The sequence below is a fragment of the Prinia subflava genome, chromosome Z (assembly GCF_021018805.1).
Source record: "Prinia subflava isolate CZ2003 ecotype Zambia chromosome Z, Cam_Psub_1.2, whole genome shotgun sequence".
Taxonomy (NCBI): domain Eukaryota; kingdom Metazoa; phylum Chordata; class Aves; order Passeriformes; family Cisticolidae; genus Prinia; species Prinia subflava.
In genome coordinates, this window is record NC_086283.1 from 59,683,154 (window position 1) to 59,703,330 (window position 20,177).

Sequence of the window (20,177 nt, forward strand, 5' to 3'; positions counted from 1 at the left end):
CTTGTAAGACACTGCATTTCATTGTTTTACAGACTGGACTTTTTCCTTCTAAAGAAAAGATGGTGTATGTTCTAATGGGAGCAACAACTATTTCAGTTCCAAGAAGCAAATCCTGACTTTACAAAGAATTCCTCTTTTCTTGTCTTCAGATTGCTTTCCCTCAAAAAAGGAAAAAAAAAAAAAAAAAAAAAAAAAGGTTTTTCTCAGGTATGGTTTAACTGAAAGCTAGTTAATTTCTCCTCTCTTTCCATTATAATTATACATCGCTCCTGATAAATGCAGTAAGCAGAAGGGTACGGAAGTGGTTAGTTTTGCCCCACTCCTGTTTCAAGAATTGTTACTGCTGTTTACATGTTTTCTTCCTCATGTACTGCCTGACGTGGATGCAGAGTGAGACTCCTTAGAAACGGATGTTCAGTAACTTTCCTGTAATTCAAGAGGTGAAGCCCAGTCTTGGCATGCTTCCACCGTATCCAATAAAGTTTTAATCGCTCTGCAGAACAGTCAGCAATTAGCTCAGCTAGCTCTGAGTTAATCCTCTGTGTGGTGCTTGTGAAATGGAAACTCTTGGTGACATGAAATGAATACTCAGAATTATTTTAGGTAGATAGAAAACATGATTACTTAGCATCAAAATACCTGAAACTTCTTGATTTTGCTGGCGCGGTGATAGATGACTGCCTTCATTAACCGGCGTATGAGCATAATCAGGTGTTAAAATCCAATGCGTTTTCCAGGCTCCCGCGTTCTTCTGTTAATTACTGAAATTGTTTTGGTTAATTGCTGAAGTGCCACCGAGACCCAGGCAGTGCCAGGAGCCTGGCGGCTGTGCCCGGAGACACTGTCGAGGGGGCTCCGAGCGACGTCTCCGTGAGGCGTCTTCCCCAGGCGCCCATCGTCTCCATGGCCGCGCTTGGAGGATTTTGGAGATCTGATGGAAAACACAGCGGATCCTTCCCGGAACGGTCGCTCCGCGGCCCGGGCGGCGGCCGGGGCACTTTGGCGGCGCACCGAGGCGGAAGAGGGCGGGCGCCAACGTGTCCGGGACGGCAAGGCCTGGCGACGGCGGCGGGCCAGGGCTTCTCTCCGTCCTGCGGTTCCACTCAGCCTTCCTCGGCTCCCCGCGGCTGCCTTTAGCCCCCCTCGGCTGCCCTTAGCCCCTCTGGGCCCTTCTCACTCCCCTCAGTGTCCCGCGGCTCCTCTCTCAGACCTCCTCTCACCCCCATCTTCTTCCCTTCTCATCTCCCCTGAGCTCCCTGGATATTCCCTCAGCGCCCCGCATCTCCCCTGGTCTCCTCTCAGCCCCCCTCATCCCCCGCGGAGATGGATGACGAGCCCGAGAGGACCAAGCGCTGGGAAGGAGGCTACGAAAGAACATGGTATGTTCGTCCCCCGTCACCTCTCTCTCCCTTCTGGCGAAGGAGGAGGAAAAATCTCTGCCCACTGTAACAGTCTGTTTTGCGTAGGGAAATTCTTAAGGAAGACGAGTCCGGGTCGTTGAAAGCAACCATCGAGGACATTCTCTTCAAGGCAAAGAGGAAAAGGTACCTGGTGTGGCCACGAGCCTGCGAACGGGACTGACTTGGTCAGTGACAGGGGCTCGATCATCCTGGAGCTGGGTCATGTGGCACTAAGCATTAATTAATTAATTAAACGTAAGGCATGCCTGCAGGGTGTTTTAATCACCTTTCTCCTTCAGAGGAGCAGGTGCATGCCAGAAGAAATGGTAAAAAATTAATTTTTATTTTTAAACACTGAATGTGTACAGGCTGTGTATCCCATGTGTACGCAAGTTTGCAGGTCTTGGTCTGATGAAACAGTGCAGAGCACTGCAGTTAAAATCTACACAGCTTGGAGAAATCTTCTGTATGTTTTTTTAATATACAAAATCAGAGAATCACAGGATAGTTTGGATTGGAAGGGATCTTAAAGACCATTTTACTCCAGCCTGCCATGAGCAGGGACACCTTTCATTGGACCAGATTGGTCAGAACCCCACCCAGCCGGGCCTTGAACTTTCCCAGGGATTCACAGCTTCTCAGGGCAACCTGCTTTAGTGCCTCATCACCCTCATGTTAAAAACATGTTTATCTTTAGTCTAAATTGAACCCCTTTTAGTTAAAAACATTGCTCCTTGTCCTATCACAACAGAATCTAGCTTCTGGTATAATGGGTATCATCATATCATACCTTATATGGTATCATAGCTACAGATTTCTGTTCCAAATTTCAGAAAAATTTCTAGGAAAAATCCTAAGTTTTGCGTTATTTCAAGTTATGTTAGAACTTGGTTTGTCAAATGTGGATAAAATTTTAAAGTTTCATTAAACCTGGTAGTAAGAAATAGTTCTTATTTATTTTCTGAGAGTTGTGAAATCTGTGATTGAATTGTGGGATTTTTCAGCATGAATAAGTGTCTGCAGTTTGTTGCTTCTACATTTTTGCCAGAAGCCTAGTATTGGATTTATTCAGACTTCTGTTTTAGGAGCCATTCGCTCATTTGAATCTCACTTAAATCCTTCTGTGTTTTGTTAGACTCTATGAACACCATGGACAAGTTCGGCTTGGAATGGTATGTTAATGCCTTAACCCTCTTCTGCCCTTGGTCCAAAACTACGTGGCTAGAGGTGGTGTTCCAGATCTGAAATACACTTCTGCTGGCCTAACATACTTCATACCAAACCTTGCCGTTTCCTCCATTTTTTATTATTTATTTTTAAACATTCTTTGTTCGTTGGCAGTGTGGATGTGCAGCAGGGCTGTTCAGGGGGAGGTTTGACACACAGGGTGTGTTTGGCAGCAGAGGTCAGAACACACTTGCTCACACTGTCCATTTCTCTTCATGTGAAAAATGAGCATAATGGAAATGTGTTGCAAATAGCCACATTGCTTTGTACAACACTGAACTCTTCAGATGAAGACTATGCATGTTTTGTAGCTCATCATGAGAGTTGTGAGAGGAGAAGAGCAGTGTGCAGTTTTCAAGAGAGGGTTTTTTTTCATTTTGAGAGGAAAGTGGAAAAATGTGTTACTTTTCAGTTGACATTAATTGCACCACTCAATCTACTGAATTTTTCCCATTAGAGGAGGAAGTGGTGGCTTTTTAGAGTGAATGGAGTAATGAGTTCATTTCCATATGTATTCTGTGAGTTATTTTCACATATGTTGTAAATGCAGATGCGCCACCTCTACGTGGTTATTGATGGATCAAGAACCATGGAGGACCAAGACTTGAAACCGAACAGACTTACTTGCACTCTGAAGGTATTCCTGCACTCAGAAGTTTTTTTCTTACCGAGCCACCATCTCTGTGAACTGGTTGCATTTTGCATTTCAAAGAATTGCAGTCTCCTGTATGTGCATAGCCTCATCTCTCATCCCTGCATTCGTCTCCTTGCTTCTGTTGCTAGTCTGTCACTTTCCTGTTTTTTGAATAGTAAAATCTGTGTGGCATTATTTGCCTCGCACAAGTACTTCAGTAAAAACACTTTGTGTGAGCATATTATGGGAAGACACATTTGGAAAATGTGGAAATTAAGTGTTGCCCATAATAAGGGGCTGACATGTTTTCATGACACATCTAGAATGGGTTTATATGTTTTTTATGAATTCTTATTTGAAAGGCTGTTAGATGAGAGTTGAACTGGATTGCTGTTTCAGAGTGTGGAGGATTTGAAGTGTGTACATCATGTTCTGTATGGTCTTCTCCAACAATACTAAAGCAAGAATTCCTGGATTTTGATGGTTTTGTTCAGATTAGTTCTTTTTGGTGTATTGAAAACCTCCATTTGAGCCAGCAGGAATTAGAACTTCAACATAGGATGTGAATAAAATAAGGGGATGTGTAGTTCTGAAAATGCATTTCATTGGTTACATGGGATAAAGAGGGAGAGTTAATGTGAAAGAAGAATGGAAAGGGAAATGCTCGTCCCCCCTTTTTGTGTTACCCAACTACTTTGTTTTCCTTTTTAGTGATACTAAATGTATTGCATCTGCTTAATTCATGTGTAATAAAAGCATAAATAGTTTTTAACTGTCTTAACATTTTTTTTGTAGTTACTAGAATATTTTGTTGAAGAGTACTTTGATCAGAATCCTATTAGTCAGGTACGTACAACCATGCAAGAAACAAATAACAGAAAACCATTTCAAAAGGTAGTTTTGGTTATAACACTGCCCAGTAAACTGTCCTCAATTTATGTATACCTTCCCATTCATTATTCATCAGTTTAGTGAAATTCTTGTTTCTGTTGGTTTCTGCCAGGCATTTAGACTTATAGAAAATTTCTTTTTGTACCTTTTGGCAGTAGTAATGAAAATACAGTAATGAAAATACAGGAATGTTTGTAAACTGATGCATCATGTTGTGCAGCTGTTGTTACATTTGAAATAAAACTTGTATAGACTTGTATGTTTGAATAATTCTGGTCCATAAAGATGTAAAAAGCCCAGTAAAATTCTAAATAAACTCATAGTAAAACTTTCTAACAAAAGTTTTGTCTTTTTTTTCCCCTTTTTCAGATTGGTCTAATTGTAACCAAGAGTAAAAGAGCAGAAAAAATGACAGAGCTCTCAGGTAGGAAAGTAATATTCTTTTCTTAAATTGCAGATGTTTTTATCCTTTTCATTGGTATTTTAAGTTCTGCTTGATACACTACTGAAAATGAAATTACGTTCTCATAATTAGTTTTAAAGATAAATTGTTGGAAGTTGACTGAAACCATAAAAAACTGCCTTTTGATCTGCCCAGATCCACAACTGTCATTGTGTGCTTGTTTGCGATCAAGTCTTGACCAGAATGCAACTCAGATATGTTCTGTTTCCCCTATAGTTAATTTTCTGCCCTGTTTGTTAGTTTTGTGTGTCACGACACCTGTTTTTTTGTGAGATCTGATCAGATGTTGAGAAGTCAAGGTTTGTTTGGTTCCTGCCTGCTGTTACACCAGTTCTCTGTGGCTTCAGCAGGTTTCATTGAGGAAGTTGAGGATCAATCAATCTTTGAACCATACTTTGAGGATAAAAGAGGAAACAAAATTCTTTTTCTGTTTGTGAGAGATGTTGCACTCATGCTGAGAGCTTAATGATACCAAACAGTGATTTTATTCTTTTTGGCTTCTAAACTTTCTGACATCCAAGTGCCTATATAGTAAAAGTCTCTTTTCCTGTTTTCTGCGTTCTGATCAAAATGCCAATTTCTAAGGAAAAATACCGACCCTTTCCACTTAGAAACCAGTCCCTGTTGTTGTACAAGTATACTTCAATACATATGCAGTTTAAATATTTCTGTTCTTTAACTTGTTGGATCAATTAAATTGATTGCATTTTTTTCACTTACAGGAAACTCAAAAAAACATGTAACTGCTCTGAAGAAAGCAGTGGATATGAACTGCAGCGGAGAACCTTCTCTATATAATTCCCTAAATTTGGCCATGCAGACTTTAAAGTTAGTATATACATTGAGTTATTTTGTTTTCTATGTGATTGTGATTTTTTTGAGAGGCAGGGGCGGAATTTTTTCTAAGTAGCATCTTGCTGACTTGAGTCTTTGGAAGGTGACTTTATCTTCTCTTAAAATACAAATCATTAAGTTAAATACTCTAGTAGTGGAGAACTTTATTTTCTGCCACTAGATGCTTGTATTTAGGGGTGTATTTCTTATAGAAATGAAATTTGAAAACCACATTGATGATGGTATGTGGATTTTGTGATGAAAGACATTGCAGTTCTTTTTTACTGAAGAGATGGGTATGAGAGAGGACAGAGTCGGGGTTAATGATGTAAGAGAACAGGAAAACAAACTGCATTGTGTCAACAATAATCTTGGGAGAGTTTTGGCATACTTTAGAAAAATCAGTTTTCAGGTAGGATAGACTCAGAACACTTGTTTGCTGTGTGAGGTATTGAGATGTATCCCAGTTTGTGGAAGACTGAATAAAGAATTACAGCTAAAGACATGGACTTAACAAAGCTAACAATCAGTGTCATGAAAAGTTATTCAATTGCTAGCAGGAAGAGAGTTTTCAGCTAAGAACTAGAAGTAATTAAAATTAATGAATTTACACTTAAAAGCTGATGAGAGCTTTTTAAGAAGTCAGGAAGACTTAATACAGTGTGCTAGTTTGAAGATTAATTTTACCTTTGAGTATGGCTAAGGTACAAAAATTCATTACAGCAAATGGTGAGGTAACAAGTACACAATTAAATACTGTATTCTAGATATTGGAAAGGTTTGGCTTTTAGAAGGTGAAAATCCAGTGCTCAGACAAGGATCTTGTCACAGTTTGTAGAAGACTTCATATCATGTCATCTTCTGACTTCAATACATTAAGGTCCTTCGAAGTGTTGTCAAACAATTAGCATAGTATGCAGAAGTAAATTAACTGTATGCTTTCCTTAGGCACATGCCAGGACATACAAGCAGAGAGGTTTTGGTAGTCCTCAGCAGTCTGACAACATGTGATCCAGGCAACATCTATGATCTAATTAAGGTACAGAACCGAGGTTTGCTGCATTGAACATCCAAGCTGCTGGGGTAAAAATGGGCAGTTGCTGTGTCATCACCAATTAATTTTCATTTAAGACTTCAAACTTTTTTACTATTTCTTGTTCTGCACATGAATTTGAGTATGTTTCTTTTCTCTACTCTTAAGTGTTTAAAAGCAGTAAAGATCAGAGTATCTGTCATCGGCCTAAGTGCTGAAGTTCGAGTTTGTACAGTGCTTGCCCGAGAAACTGGCGGTATGTATCCGAAGTTCAGTAGTTGAGTACTAACACAGATTTGAAATAAAATTCAATAAGTACTTCATTATATATTTGTTACTGCATTTTGACATTTTAAGGATAAATATTTTCCATTGTGCTAGCAGAAAATAAAGAGTTGCCCAAATCTACAAAATATACAGTAGTTAGTGAAATCATTATGAGCTGGTAGCTGCAGCTCTAGAGAGAAGAAATACGTATATTTTCAAACCTTTTGTTCCACATATAAAGCTCTGTGATACTTCATCAATGTAACATGTTAATATCCGTTGCTACAGTCATAAGTCTTATAGTCTCATTACTACAGTGTAATGTTGGAGAAAAAGCTCTGTGCCTTCATATCTAATTTAACATTCTGTCATTACTAGTTTTCAGACTTGTCATCTACTGTAGCATTAACAGGGCTGCTTTTTAGGAACAGGTTTGGATAAATTGTGTTTTCTACCTAAGTTGTTTTCTGTCACTTGGAGTATATGTTTGTATTCTTTTGTGCTCATAACATGACAGTAAGGCATTTCTTTCTTTGTGACAGGAACATACCACGTTATTTTAGATGAAGGTCATTATAAGGAGCTGCTGATGCACCATGTTAGTCCTCCACCTGCCAGTTCCACTTCTGAGTGCTCCCTTATTCGAATGGGTAGGGTAGCAAACACGAGATTTGCTTTTTCTTTATTTGCCTCTTCTGTGTTAGGGCTATACAAATAGTAAGAGGTGTAATAAATGCATTGTGCCATTTTTGGTTTTGTTTTAACTTTTATTTTGCTAGATGATCTGACTGCTAGATCTGATGCTTTCGTGATGCTATTCCTGCAAAGTAGTCAGCTTTTAAATAAAGCTTATTAAGTAAGACAAATTACTGAATAGAATTCGGAAACAACAAAGTGGAATGATATTGATGGCACAGTAACTGTTATAAATTTAGTACTTAGAAATGAAGAATGAAAAACTATTTTATTTCTCCCTCTGATTTTTTCCCTGCAGAATGTAACTGTTGCAACTATTAACTGATTAAAGAGCCATAGGTAGTACATGTTTATTAGTAGCTGCTGGAGTGTTCTTTCAACAAGTAGATTAGGTATCTTTTCCTGATCTGTTTCTCAATAAATTTAAGCTTGGAATTAAACCAGAACTGGAGCTCTAATGCTACAAAGTAGAGCATTGAGTTCTTACTTTTATCCACCCTTTTCATAGATAAGAATGTATGTCTTTATATGTGTAGCTAAAGATACCATATAGATCATAAAAAGGTTTACTTCTTGTAGGTAAAGTCTGAGCAGCAGCTGGAAAAACCAACTTCTCACCTGTCATGAACTGTAAAAAATAAATGATAGAAAGATATCAGTCTCCAAAAAGTCCTGTAGTCTCATCTGTCATATACTGCACTTGGAAGGTGAATATAGGCTGGAATGGATGCATATAAAAGTGTTTCGCCCTTAATTAGAAACTATTGATTAAGTAAACATTTGTTTGCTACTCATTCTGCTCTCCTACCATTTCACATATTTATTTTTTTAACTGTTAATCAGAAATGGGGTTCCAGTGTGCTTCAGTTAACATAAAGTCTATGACAAAGACATTTTTTCAGCTGGGGGGAAGTAAAGTCAGGGAGGTGTGGATACAGGTAGAGACCTGTCAAGAATGTATCAGTTCTCCTGTAATAACAAATAGGGAAGAGATAGGCATGAATGTCTAGAATAATCGTTGAACTTCTTCATTGAAGTAAGAAACTGACACATTATTGCATGTTTAAAATTGTTACTATGGGATGTTTTTTCTCTTCAGGTTTTCCTCAGCATACTATTGCTTCTCTATCTGATCAAGATGCAAAGCCCTCCTTTAGCATGGCGTAAGTAGCATTGGTCAGAATTCACTGAGCTGATAAGAATTCAATATTGAGTAGTCATATGTAGAAAATCTGCTCAACAATGAAAGTATTGCAAAATAATATTTAAAAAAGAGTAAACCGTGTCTTGTGGCTTCTCAGTAGACATTTGCATTGGTAGATGTAGTATGTGGCCATAGTTATCTCTGTTAAATATGTGTTTTAACATTCACAATTAAGTTTTTTAAGGTAGTAAATGGTACTTAGTTCTGTTACACAGTGATTGGGACACACTGGTGCTACAAGGTATTAATGTAATTACTTGCAGTAATTACTGATTTAATTATTACTATCATTAAAAAAGATAATTATTAAGATGGAGGGGTGTTATCTGAATAAAGGACTTTTTATGTTTTTGTTACCATAACTTTAAAAGGAAGTTTAAAATAGAGGCTTCATTTGATGACTGTACCAGGACACTTCTCAATGAAAAGAATCATTGTTTTCCAGGGTGATAGGGGAGTCTGAATTTCAGAAAGAAATTGTGTTAACAACATGTGCTATTTGAAAGAATAAGTACTATGTGCATCTTAAAGGCAATGTAGAATATTTTTGTGTCTAAAAAGAAACAAGCATGCAGTTCATATCCTTATTTTGAAAGATTGGCTCCTTTGTATGGAAATATTTGTCTTTGGTTCCTGTGGGAAAATGTGGTCACTGATATCTCACCATATCTATGGTTTTCTGACACTTGCACATTAAACTGTTACATCCAGTCTAGTGAAAGTTTTTTAATGATTGGATGTGAAAACAACATTATTTGTAGTTACATAGTAGTATGGTATTATTTCTTAAGTACTGAATTGTTTCTTTCTACTGTAGGCAATTGGAAAATAATAGTGACCCAGGCCTTACACTGGGTGGATATTTCTGTCCTCAGTGCAGAGCCAAGTACTGTGAGCTTCCTGTGGAATGCAAAATCTGTGGTAAGTATCAAGAAAAGGTGAGCAGATAAATCAGGAGTTCATGGTAAGAGACTTAAGGGCTAGAAGAATTCAGCCATACTTAGCAATTAAAAACCAGCTCTGCTTTAAGAGTCCTGCATTTGTGTGACCTGGGATATCAACTTCTTACAAATGTTTCTCAGGACTATACCTGTAACAGTAAAGCTGTATCATATTCTTTGGTATAAGGAATATCCCTAAGACAAAGTAGGGAAAAGAGGTAATGTATACGGGAATGGTAACTTCTCAAGAATCCTCATTTAACTAAATACACAGAGTCCTCATAGCAAGGCCATGAAAATAGAGCTTTGGAGTAAGAGGACGGAAGTACTCTCCCCTCCAGGAGTATGTGGATGAAAGATTTCCAAGTTGAACCCAACGGCAGGCTGTGTAGTGACACGGGACAGGCTGCAGAGTTGTAAGCAGAAGCTCTTTGGTCTTGCAAATGTTAATGGACAGTGCAACCAATGATGCCTCCCTCCATTGCTCTTAGTAAGGATGGTATGGAAGATTAGCCTGGTTTGTAAAATTAGTATTGTGAGGGAGTGCTGTTCTCCTAGCTTCTACAGGCATACAACTAAAACGCATGTGTGTATTTGGCAAGAGGACAAAATAATTATATTTTTGGGTCACTTTATCCTAGTTTAATTTTGAGTTTTTCCTGCCAGCATGAGTTTCATTCCAGCAATGGTATAGTGTAACTGTAGAAATCCTGTGTATCTGCAGTGGATTCTCCACAGCTGCAGTGATCAGCAGAACAACAGTTTGGACTGGTGTTTACACTACATGTGAGTGAGTGATGCAGAGGTTTGTGCCAGCCCGTGCCCCAGCTAACCTGTTCTCACGGTCTAACCCCAGCTCCGACTCAGCCCCAGACACCCACACACTCCCCACTGGTGAGACGGGGGAGAGAATCAGAAGAGTAAAAGTGAGAAAACCCAGGGGTGTCCTTAAAGGCAATTGAATAGTTACAGCAAAAGCTGTACGCAGGCCAGGCGTAGAAAGTAATTCATTCACCACCTCCCATCAGTAGAATCTCCAAGAAAGCAGGACTCCTTCATGGGTAACAGTTACTTGAGAAAGTAAATGCCATCACTCTGAACATTCTCCCCTTTCCACCTTCTCTACCGAGCCTTATGGGCCAAGCATGATGGCACATGGTATGGAATATCACTTTGTTCTCTTGGTACACTGTTGGCTGCAGTCCTGACTGTATTCCCTCCCAATGCCTTGTGCACCCCTGAGCCTACTCACTGGTGGAGTAAGAAAGGGCCTTGACTGTGTGTAAGCACTGCTCAGCAGCAAAGAAAACATTCCTGCCTCATCAACCCTGTTTCCAGCTTACATCCAAAACATGGCTACGTTCTAGTTAGTGTGAGAAAAAATAACTGTTTTAAAACCAGCAGACCTGTGTTAGCTGAAACGGGGCTGTGGCATGGTTTTGGCAGTAGTATACCAGGCTGTAGTAGAGCTTTTTAACAGGGCATCATTTTAAGTGGTGGTGTGATACAGCAGAACGAACCATCATTGCCAAAAGGAGCTTCCTAACTCCTCCACTGTGTGTTTGTTGTTAATGTATTTCTAAAGGTTGAGTTAAACCTTTCCAGTAGAAATCTGAGCAATTTGCTTGTTCTTTGTATTTGGATTTAAAACTGGACAGGATTACAGGTTTGGCTAATGGAACAAGTAATTTCACTTATTTTAAAATTCTTAGAAGCTCTCAGCCACTGAGAATTAAAAATACTGATTTTCCTTTTTACTTTATTTGATACAGAAAAGCTTTTCAGTAAATCCTGCCTTGTAACAGTTTTGGCGTCTCTTTATTTTCAGGTCTTACGTTAGTGTCTGCACCGCACCTGGCTCGGTCTTACCATCACTTGTTTCCTTTAGATGCCTTTCAGGAAGTTCCACTGGAAGAATACAAGGGGGAACGGTATGCAGATCTTACTTGTGATAATTGGTGCGCGTGTAGATCCTGTAACTTTTTTGTCACAAAAGTAAGAATAGCTGGCAGCAGCTTCTTTGCTGCTGGAGAATCCCGAGTGTTTGGGTGGTGTGTGGCACCTCCAGCATTAAGAAGTACTTGTATTTTCCATGATCTGTGAGGTCAATTGAATAGCTGAAATAATTGCCAGAAATTGTTATTATGTATGAGATCTTTTTTTAAACACTGATTCGACTCTTTTTTTCAGTTAAAATATACAATTTTTCTTTTAGGTATTGTCAAGGCTGCCAGGGAGAAATAAAAGATCAAAATGTAAGTATGTTGAATGTCATTGTAATTTGCATTGAGGGGTGTGAGAAATAGAGATGATCCTTTAGCATTATGTTCTAAAGACCAGAAAAATATTTGAGAAAGTTAATGTCATGGTTAACTAGAGTTCTGTGTTAAACAGTTATACTTCCTAGACTACAAAGTCTTCAGAAGTGTGGGAAGGCATTTCCTGGGGAGCTGCATTAAAAAGCCTCCACTCTCAGCCATTTGGACGTGTTTACAGTGACCTGAGCTCAAGCCTGTCGATGTACTTGGTGTCAGCTTTAATTCAATTTTCTGTGATGCTGGCAGTATAGTCTGTTTACATTCTCTTGATGATATAACTGTTGGCTTACTGTAGTGCTATGATGATGATTTTTGCTAATTTTATTTGTTTTTCTATCCTTCCCACACAGGTTTACATATGCAAAGTGTGTCAGAACACATTTTGTGTGGAATGCGATCTGTTTGTTCACGATTCGCTGCACTGCTGTCCTGGCTGTATTCACGAGCACCCTGCTCCTGTATCTGTATGATCACATACCTTTTCAAAAGTTGCTGTATCTTTGTCATTTTTGCATGGCTCTAGTTTGTTTATTCACCTCTCACTTTAACTGATGCATCTCTGAACAAGAAGATGATTACAGAAGGATGAACAGTGGAGTAGATGCAAATTTTAATGTTCTATTGATTTTATTACTGTTAATATATACTTGAATAATCTGTATCTATTTTTTGTTCTTGTCTAAAGAACTATTGGTTTTTCCAGCTTTTATTATAACATGTATATTTGTAAATGTGAAAGGGATATAACTGGTCTTTATTATAATGTGATGATTCATCTTGGTTTCATGACTTGTTTAAAAAGAAGCCCTGAGAAATACATTTTACGCATCTATTGTTACAAACTTATGGTTTTGGTGGATGGTGGATTTCTGTAGATGAAAATATTCTTTTGCAAGTATTTAAGAAAGATGTTTTTGAGCAATGAATTGGTGGACATCTCATGTACTAATTTCAAGTATTATGAGTATTCACCTTGGCGTTCAGTAAGGCAGCTCAAATACAGCTGTTAGAAATGTGCTGAAAACACATTTTAGGTTTTAAGGTGCAACTCAGAGCCAACTGAATTCTATCACTCCTGTGTCTGCAGCTGTCTGGTTAAATTTCAGTTTCATGTAGGAGGGTAGGATTGCTGAAAGGTAAGTAACATGCAAAAGAGCAAGACCTGAGTTCATACAAACTACTGGCTGATGGATTCAGTATTGAAGATGAAAAGAGCTGCTGTTTGGTTCTGAAGCTACACTGAGTTGAAAGAACTGCACATCATCTTCTCTCCTTGGCTAAACCTCTAGGGCAACGGACAGTAAGGTGGGTGTAGGAGGGGAAGTGTCCATCCTTACCTGAACGTTGAAGAATAGAAATTGAGACAAATGCAGGACTACCATTTTGTAGTTTCTGTTTAAAGTGTGTTTGCAGCTTGAACCTGTGAGAATTGTAGTGTGCTACATCTCAGTAAAAGGAGGTTACAGGTATAATGTCTGAAGCAATACATCACAATGGGTTTTCTAGAGTCACCTTGTGATAATTGTAAACACATCAGTGATTGATGTGCTCTGGGTGTATAGGACTTAATTTTTGAGCTTTGTTTTTTGTCAGATTAGAAATGGCAGTATAACATATTAATGGCAATATAACATAAAAATCTTAACACTGAAACAAGCAAAAAACCCAACTCCCTCATACGCTAGTTCAATTTTTCATGCTCACCATATATATAAACACTGCATGCTACTTTTAAGTTCTTACAGGCCATTTTCATTCAAGTGTTAGTATGGCTCTTTCTGTGCTTTTTCTGCTGATAGTGTCTGCCTGCTGGATAGAGTGCAGTCATTCCCTTGGTGTTGTCAGAAAAATAACTTTTGAGCATCTGCACCTCATTTTGTGCTAAGTCAAACAAACTCTATAAATCCTTTGTGCTGTCAGGTGGTTGCAAGGCCTATTACTAAAACCGAGCAGAAAAAGGACATAGAGTGTTTGTACTAGTCTAGCAGGCCATTCCAAGCCAAACTAATGCTCTGAGCATCTGGCTCTTAGATACTCTGATGCTGGTGACAGCCTCTTGAGACAGTGTTTTCTGGTAGTATTTCCATCTTTGCAGTCAGTATTTTCTAATAAGGAAATAATTTCTAGTATTTTCTAATGGAAATAAAAGGGGGTTGTCAGAACACTCCAACTCCTTCTTTTTCTCTTGCTAGATACTAAAATAACATACTTCTATCCAGCTTCTATTTCTGAAAGTAAAAAGTGTAGAAGTTGCAGCCATATACCCCATTATCACCTTGTGGTCACAGCAATAATTTGGTTTGTGCTTTCCTACCTTCTCATTGGTCGAACAGTTCAAACTAGCTCCTGAAAAATCACTGCTAAGGCAATATTTCTCTGATGTATAAACACTTTCATCTGTGTCCTAAGTATTTAAAGCGGCAGGGAGGAAATCGTTCTTCCACCTGTTGTCTTTGACTGGGATTCACTGACTATCAAGTCTCCCTTGCATGTGGGAAGCTTCAACTTTTAAAATTCTTGTTTATTTCCTTATTTACTGTATCTGCCATAAGATCAGTCAATCAATGAGGTTATTAGGAGGCCTGTGAGAAACTCTTGCAGGTTCTGAAGATGTTGTCTAAAAGGTTTCAGACTTGCTGAAGGAAGAGACAAAAAGACCAAAGCACCCTAGGATGAAGTTGAGTATGCAGCTGTAGCAAAAAGTTTGAGACTAGAGAGTGCTGCCATGTGGAAGGGAGAGGATTTCAAAAAGGTGAGGGCCCTCACTTTCCTTCCAGTTTACATTTTCTTCGTAGGAAAAAAAGTTCCCATCTGTAGTAGCACTCAGCTAATTTCTGAGAGTGGAAATGCTGATATTCATTAAAATGGAGTGAAAGAGAACCCCACACTGGAGCAGGTGGATGCCTGAAGGAGGCTGTGACCATGTGGAAGGTCCACACTGTACTGAGCTCTGTGGTCTCATGGAGAGAGGAGTCCATCCTGGAGCAGGTTTGCTGGCAGAACTTGTGACCCTGTGGAGGATCATGCTGGAGCAGCCTGATCCTGAAGGACTGCACCTGGTGGATGGGACCGCACCGGAGCAGTTCTTTAAGAACAGCAAGCCTTGAGGAGGACCCACATTGGAGAAGTTCACGGATGACTGTCTCCCATGGGAGGGACCATCCTGGAGTAGGGGAAAAGTGTGAGCAGTCCTTGCCAATGGAGAGGAAGCAGTAGAGTTGTATGATGAATTGGCCACAGACCCCATTTCTCTGCATTGCTGGGGGCATGCAGGTAGAGCAAATTGTAGGTGAAGTTAAGTTCATAAAGAAGGGAAGGGTGGGAGGAAGGTGTTTCAAGATTTGGGTTTATTTCTCATTAACCTAATTTGGTAGCAAATTAATTTCCCCTGTTTAAGACTGTTTTGCCCAACAGTAACTGGTGAATAATTGTTTTCCTGTCCTTATCTTGATCCACAACTCTTCCATTGTGTTTCCTCTTCGCTGTGCAGCTAAGGAGGGTACAGTAGAGCAGCTTTGGTGGGCGCCTCTTGTCCAGCCAGGGTCAACTGACCACAGTAATTTTTCAAAATGTAGAAGGACTAGAAGACTTTTATAACAACCACAGCACTTTTTGGCTTGGGATTTGAAGGAGAGAGGAATGTAACTTATGGCCAGTTTAAAAAAACAAAACCAAAAATGAACAAACAAAAAAACCAAACCAAACAAACAAACAAAAAAGAAAACCCAAACAAAACAAAACCAAAAAACAACCAAACAAACAAAGAAAAAACAAACAAACACAAAAAACCCCACAAACCCCAACACCTCACAAACAACAAAAAAACCCCCACAAACCAACAGATTGGAAGATCCTGTATTTAGAATCACTTTCTTAAGGATGAATTTGTTTGGTAAATGTCATAAATTTGTAGGATCCCTCAACTACTTGAGAAAACAAAGCTCTTTAGACTTCTAGGGTGCAGAATTTGAATACGTATAGCTGACCTGCAGACATGTCTGCTACATTCTGAACCATTACAGAGCAATTTTCTATAGTTGTCTTGCTACAATACTAGTAACAACATGACAGAACTGTATGTTTTGCCACCTTTTTTTTTAATCTAAGCAGAAATTCAAAATGTGCCATTAATATTCAGTAATGGCTTTGAGATGGAAGAATTAAGTTTGAGGTTCACTGAGGCCACTCTAGATTTTTAAGCTACAAGATGAAGTTCTTTGGATCTGCTAATTGCCTGTGTCATCTTGCTCAAATCTCATGTCTCTTCTTCCCCTCCATTTTGGTTGTAACACCTTCTGAATATTTGCTGTTGTCATTGTAAACGTACTAGTCAATTGGAGTTCACAGAAATTTCAATTTGGCTAGTCAGATTTAATAATACACCTGTTTATACCATCTCTGCAGTTACCTTATCTCTTCTTAGTAAGCTAAAATCAACTTTTGTGACCTCTAGAAACCATGTTGTTGTGGAAAGAGAAGTGATGATGAATGTTATCTAAAAGATATGCATAATATAATTTAGTAGTCTTGTTTTTTCAAAAAAAAGTCAAAAAATATCCTGTAGCAGAGACAAATGACAATTAAATACATGAGCTGAATCCTTCTGCTTTGGGCTCACTCCCAAATGTAGTCTTTGATTTTCTCAACTTTGTCAAATACATGGAGACAGGATTCCAGGAAGTCCATGAACAACTGCAGAAGAGTTAAAACCCTGCCATAAGAAATGAATATGATAAAGATCTTTTTGTCCTATACGTCTCATTCATCATGGTCTCTAATGGAAATGGGGAAATGGCAATTGCTGCTTTTTTTTCTCACATCCCTGTTCAATCCAGTGTGCAGTGTTTTTGCTGTGGGTTAGTTGTATTTACCATCATGGTTAGACACACCCCATGCGAACAGCACAAGAAATTCTGTCCTCCTTGTGAATTTGTTCTGGCAAAAGTGTGAGTAGTATTTCAAAGTATGACACTGTGTTCAGAAGTTGAAGAACCCAGCAGAGACACTTACAGGTACAGCGTGAGGATGCAGTCCTTTGCTAGATGGCTGTTGTATGCCAGAGGAATGAACCCTGATTTTCTTCCCAGAGCTGGGTTTTTCTTTACAAGTAATTGAAAGCAAAGCTGGGAGGGATTGTTGGTTTGATTTATGGAATGGCACAAGTCTACTTAGAGCACTTGAATGAGTATACATTTTATTTTCATGCATCGTTTGGCAATGCACTGTGTTGTGTTCTCATCCACATGATGAAGAATACAAGCAACTCACTTGATCCTCGGGCAAAAACTGTTCTACTTTTTATCATTCTTGCTGTGTTCCCTGCACCTTTTCTTGTTCAAATACAGTATTTTTTGAGTTGAGGGGACTTCTTTCAAATGCACTCTTTAATATGTGGAACAGCTGTGGATTTTTACAGTGACATAATTATATTTTTTTCTTATTACTTTGTAACAGGTGCCAGGCTTACAGATACAATGTCTCTTCCTCTACCCCAGAGGTGAAGACTGCTCTTTAAAATTTGGCAATATATTTTTTCCACTAATTGCTTTGATTTTGGATTTACCTTCTGCTATATACCCTCCCCTTTTCCAGTTTAGACAATGGGAACCTCCCTGAATTCATCTGCAGTAGACATTAATAATATTCCAGAGAGCATCACTTCAAATCCTCTGCAATTGTACTGTCCCTTTGGGAAGGTTATTTAAGGTTACTTACTAACAGCCTGGTTAGCATATGGCTCTGCCAGCTCTCTTCACTGGCTTTTTGTTCCTGTTGTCTGGAACAAGATTTAAATTAGTTTAAATTAAGTTTAGGTATTCTCATACATTTTATTTTTTACCCAGCCTATCTGATTTTATTTTACCCACTTCATTTGCCAGGAGTTTTGAGCCATTTATCGGGAGCCATTTATTTGAGCCATTTATCCTGTGACTGCAGGATGACAGTCTGTTGCAGGTGAATTTAAAGGAGAGAACTTCAAATTAAGTGTCTGAGTAGAGAAGACAGTGTTTCAGGATAAATGAATCTTCTGTTTGTATACAACAATTGCAAATGATCATTTTTAATGGGTATTACTTCTTCCTGTTTGCTCTATACACACCCAAAATATGTCTAGCTTCTCAAACTGTATTCAGCCTGCTTACATCCTAGACTTTGCTGAGACCTCTATTGAAATGCCTTCTTAGTTCCCCCTCTACAAAGCAATGGAAATTACAAGAAAAACAAGCAATGGGAAAATAGACTGACTTAAAATAGAGCTTCATGACATTGTTACTAGTTATAGTAGCTTGTATGCCCTAGCTGTTAAAACTCTGTATTTCCATAATTTTTTTTGAATGTAATTATTTTCTAGTATAGTCTTAAAACTACCATATTGTACATAGGCCAGGGAAAATGCTTGTTTGGTTTTTTTCTGTAAACAAATGCAAAATCTGTCATATTATCTGCCTTTATTTTTGACATACATTTCAGGATATATAGTGATTTAATTACAGGAGTCACATCTTGTAAGTAGTGACCATAAGGCAAGGCTGGAAAGCTCATGTGATGGTATTCAGGCCTGAAAGAGATTGTTATGATTGATACCTCCATCTCTGCAGAGCTGATCTGATGTCTGACCTCCAGTGGCTGCACAAGTGGGTGTTTTATTTGCTTTGTCCTGTAAGAGCGGTATTTGAACACTTGTAAACACACCAGTATCTTATTCTACTAGGCACTGCTAGAATCTATTATATATTATTCTACTATATGCCTGCTAGAGTATCCTTTATCAGTCTCCTCAGTCTGAGTATCACAATGCTAAAACGTGTACAGTTCAAAGTTCTACTGTTTTTTCAACCTAGCAGCAACAAATTTATTTTTAATGTACCATACCGCATATATTCACTGTTTATTTGTTCATGTTTCATATGGCATTGGAGCATCTTTAAATCTTTATTGATGTCTGTTTGATTTTGTAGTGAAAGTTGCAAACTATGGAGGTGTCCAGAAGCTCGGGAAGCTCTGTTAGCAAATCACTGTTACAGAGATTTCTGGACAATACTTGATAATGTGTCTGCTTTAAAACAAGTGCCATTATCTGCATTTTCACGCATCAGATCACAACCAGAGCAGCAGCAATGATGGATTTCATCACTGTTTCTTGATTGTCTGGTCCTGTGACAATAGTAAAGGTGGGTTGGCTCTTTGATACAGAGGCCCTTAAAGTATCTATTATCATGATGAAGGATCCCCAGTGTAGTAGTTTAAAATTACCCTAGCAATGGGTTTTGCCCCTTTCCCCAATTTTTCAAGCCTAGGAAAGTTTGTAAGTGCTAGGGTTTGGGTTTTTTTTCCTTCTTGTAGTGTTCACTACACACCTCCATTACAAATAAACATTGCCCTGTTTCCACGCAAGACAGGGTTAATTTCTCCAGCAGCTAGGAGAGGGCATGACTAGGAGTCCCAGATTATTCTGTACCACCTCACATCTTCGATTGGAATGGGAGAAGGGACCTTTCCATGTCACAGATCCTGGCAGCCGCCAGCTGTTGTTGGGAGTTCCCAGCGTGGTGAGCACTCACGTGTGAATGATTGGCCTCTTTCTTGTACACCCTTCTGTTAATATTCTATTCAGTTGTTTCGCTTGCAATTAAATCAGTTACACGAATCATTTATTTAGAACATAAACCACTACTGAACTCAGAACTGCAATAAAATTGTTGTATGACAGATTTTACTAGTGTTAAGAAGTGATGAAGGCCAATTTTTGTAACCATGCCAGACACCAACACAACTAATTGAAGCAGAGGGCAGCTCTGCCTCTTCAGCAATCTGAAAAGATGATTTAGAAGCTTTGCCTCACTGCATTCAGTCTTAATTTATGTCACCTAGACAATTTTTAAAAAAGCGTTCCAAGTAGCTTAGGTAAGTTATAAGTCTTTTTTTGCTCAATTACTTGTGGGAAAATTAATTTTTTGACACATGACCACAGTAGGAAGTGAATGCAGTAAAGTTCATGCCTGTATTTCCCTGAAAAGCAAACCACTGTCATTAACTAAATTACTGTCCAGTTTTGTAGCTACAGACTCTATTAAAAGTAGGGTAGAGTAAAATTCAGCCCTACATTGTAAGGGCTGAAACCTATGTCCATACTTACCTTTCCACAGGCTTTCCCTAATTTGCTTTCAGTAGTGTTAATCAGAAAAAGGCAACACATCAAGGCTTTCTGCTGTATTTCAGCTATTCATCCAACCAAGAGATGCCTATGGAAGCTTAAAATAAAAACCAC

General features: G+C 38.7%; 1 protein-coding gene across 1 annotated transcript; it reads left to right on the forward strand.

Moving 5' to 3' along the window:
• Positions 1 to 106: 106 nt before the first annotated feature.
• Positions 107 to 20,062, forward strand: GTF2H2 (general transcription factor IIH subunit 2). The gene is made up of 15 exons (XM_063423914.1): positions 107 to 1,379; positions 1,467 to 1,544; positions 2,536 to 2,572; positions 3,178 to 3,264; positions 4,057 to 4,107; positions 4,522 to 4,576; positions 5,338 to 5,443; positions 6,398 to 6,488; positions 6,651 to 6,738; positions 7,292 to 7,399; positions 8,545 to 8,608; positions 9,467 to 9,570; positions 11,419 to 11,521; positions 11,806 to 11,845; positions 12,259 to 20,062. The coding sequence occupies exons 1-15, from the start codon at positions 1,324 to 1,326 to the stop codon at positions 12,376 to 12,378; spliced, it is 1,188 nt and encodes a 395-aa protein (XP_063279984.1). The 5' UTR covers positions 107 to 1,323; the 3' UTR covers positions 12,379 to 20,062.
• Positions 20,063 to 20,177: the final 115 nt, after the last annotated feature.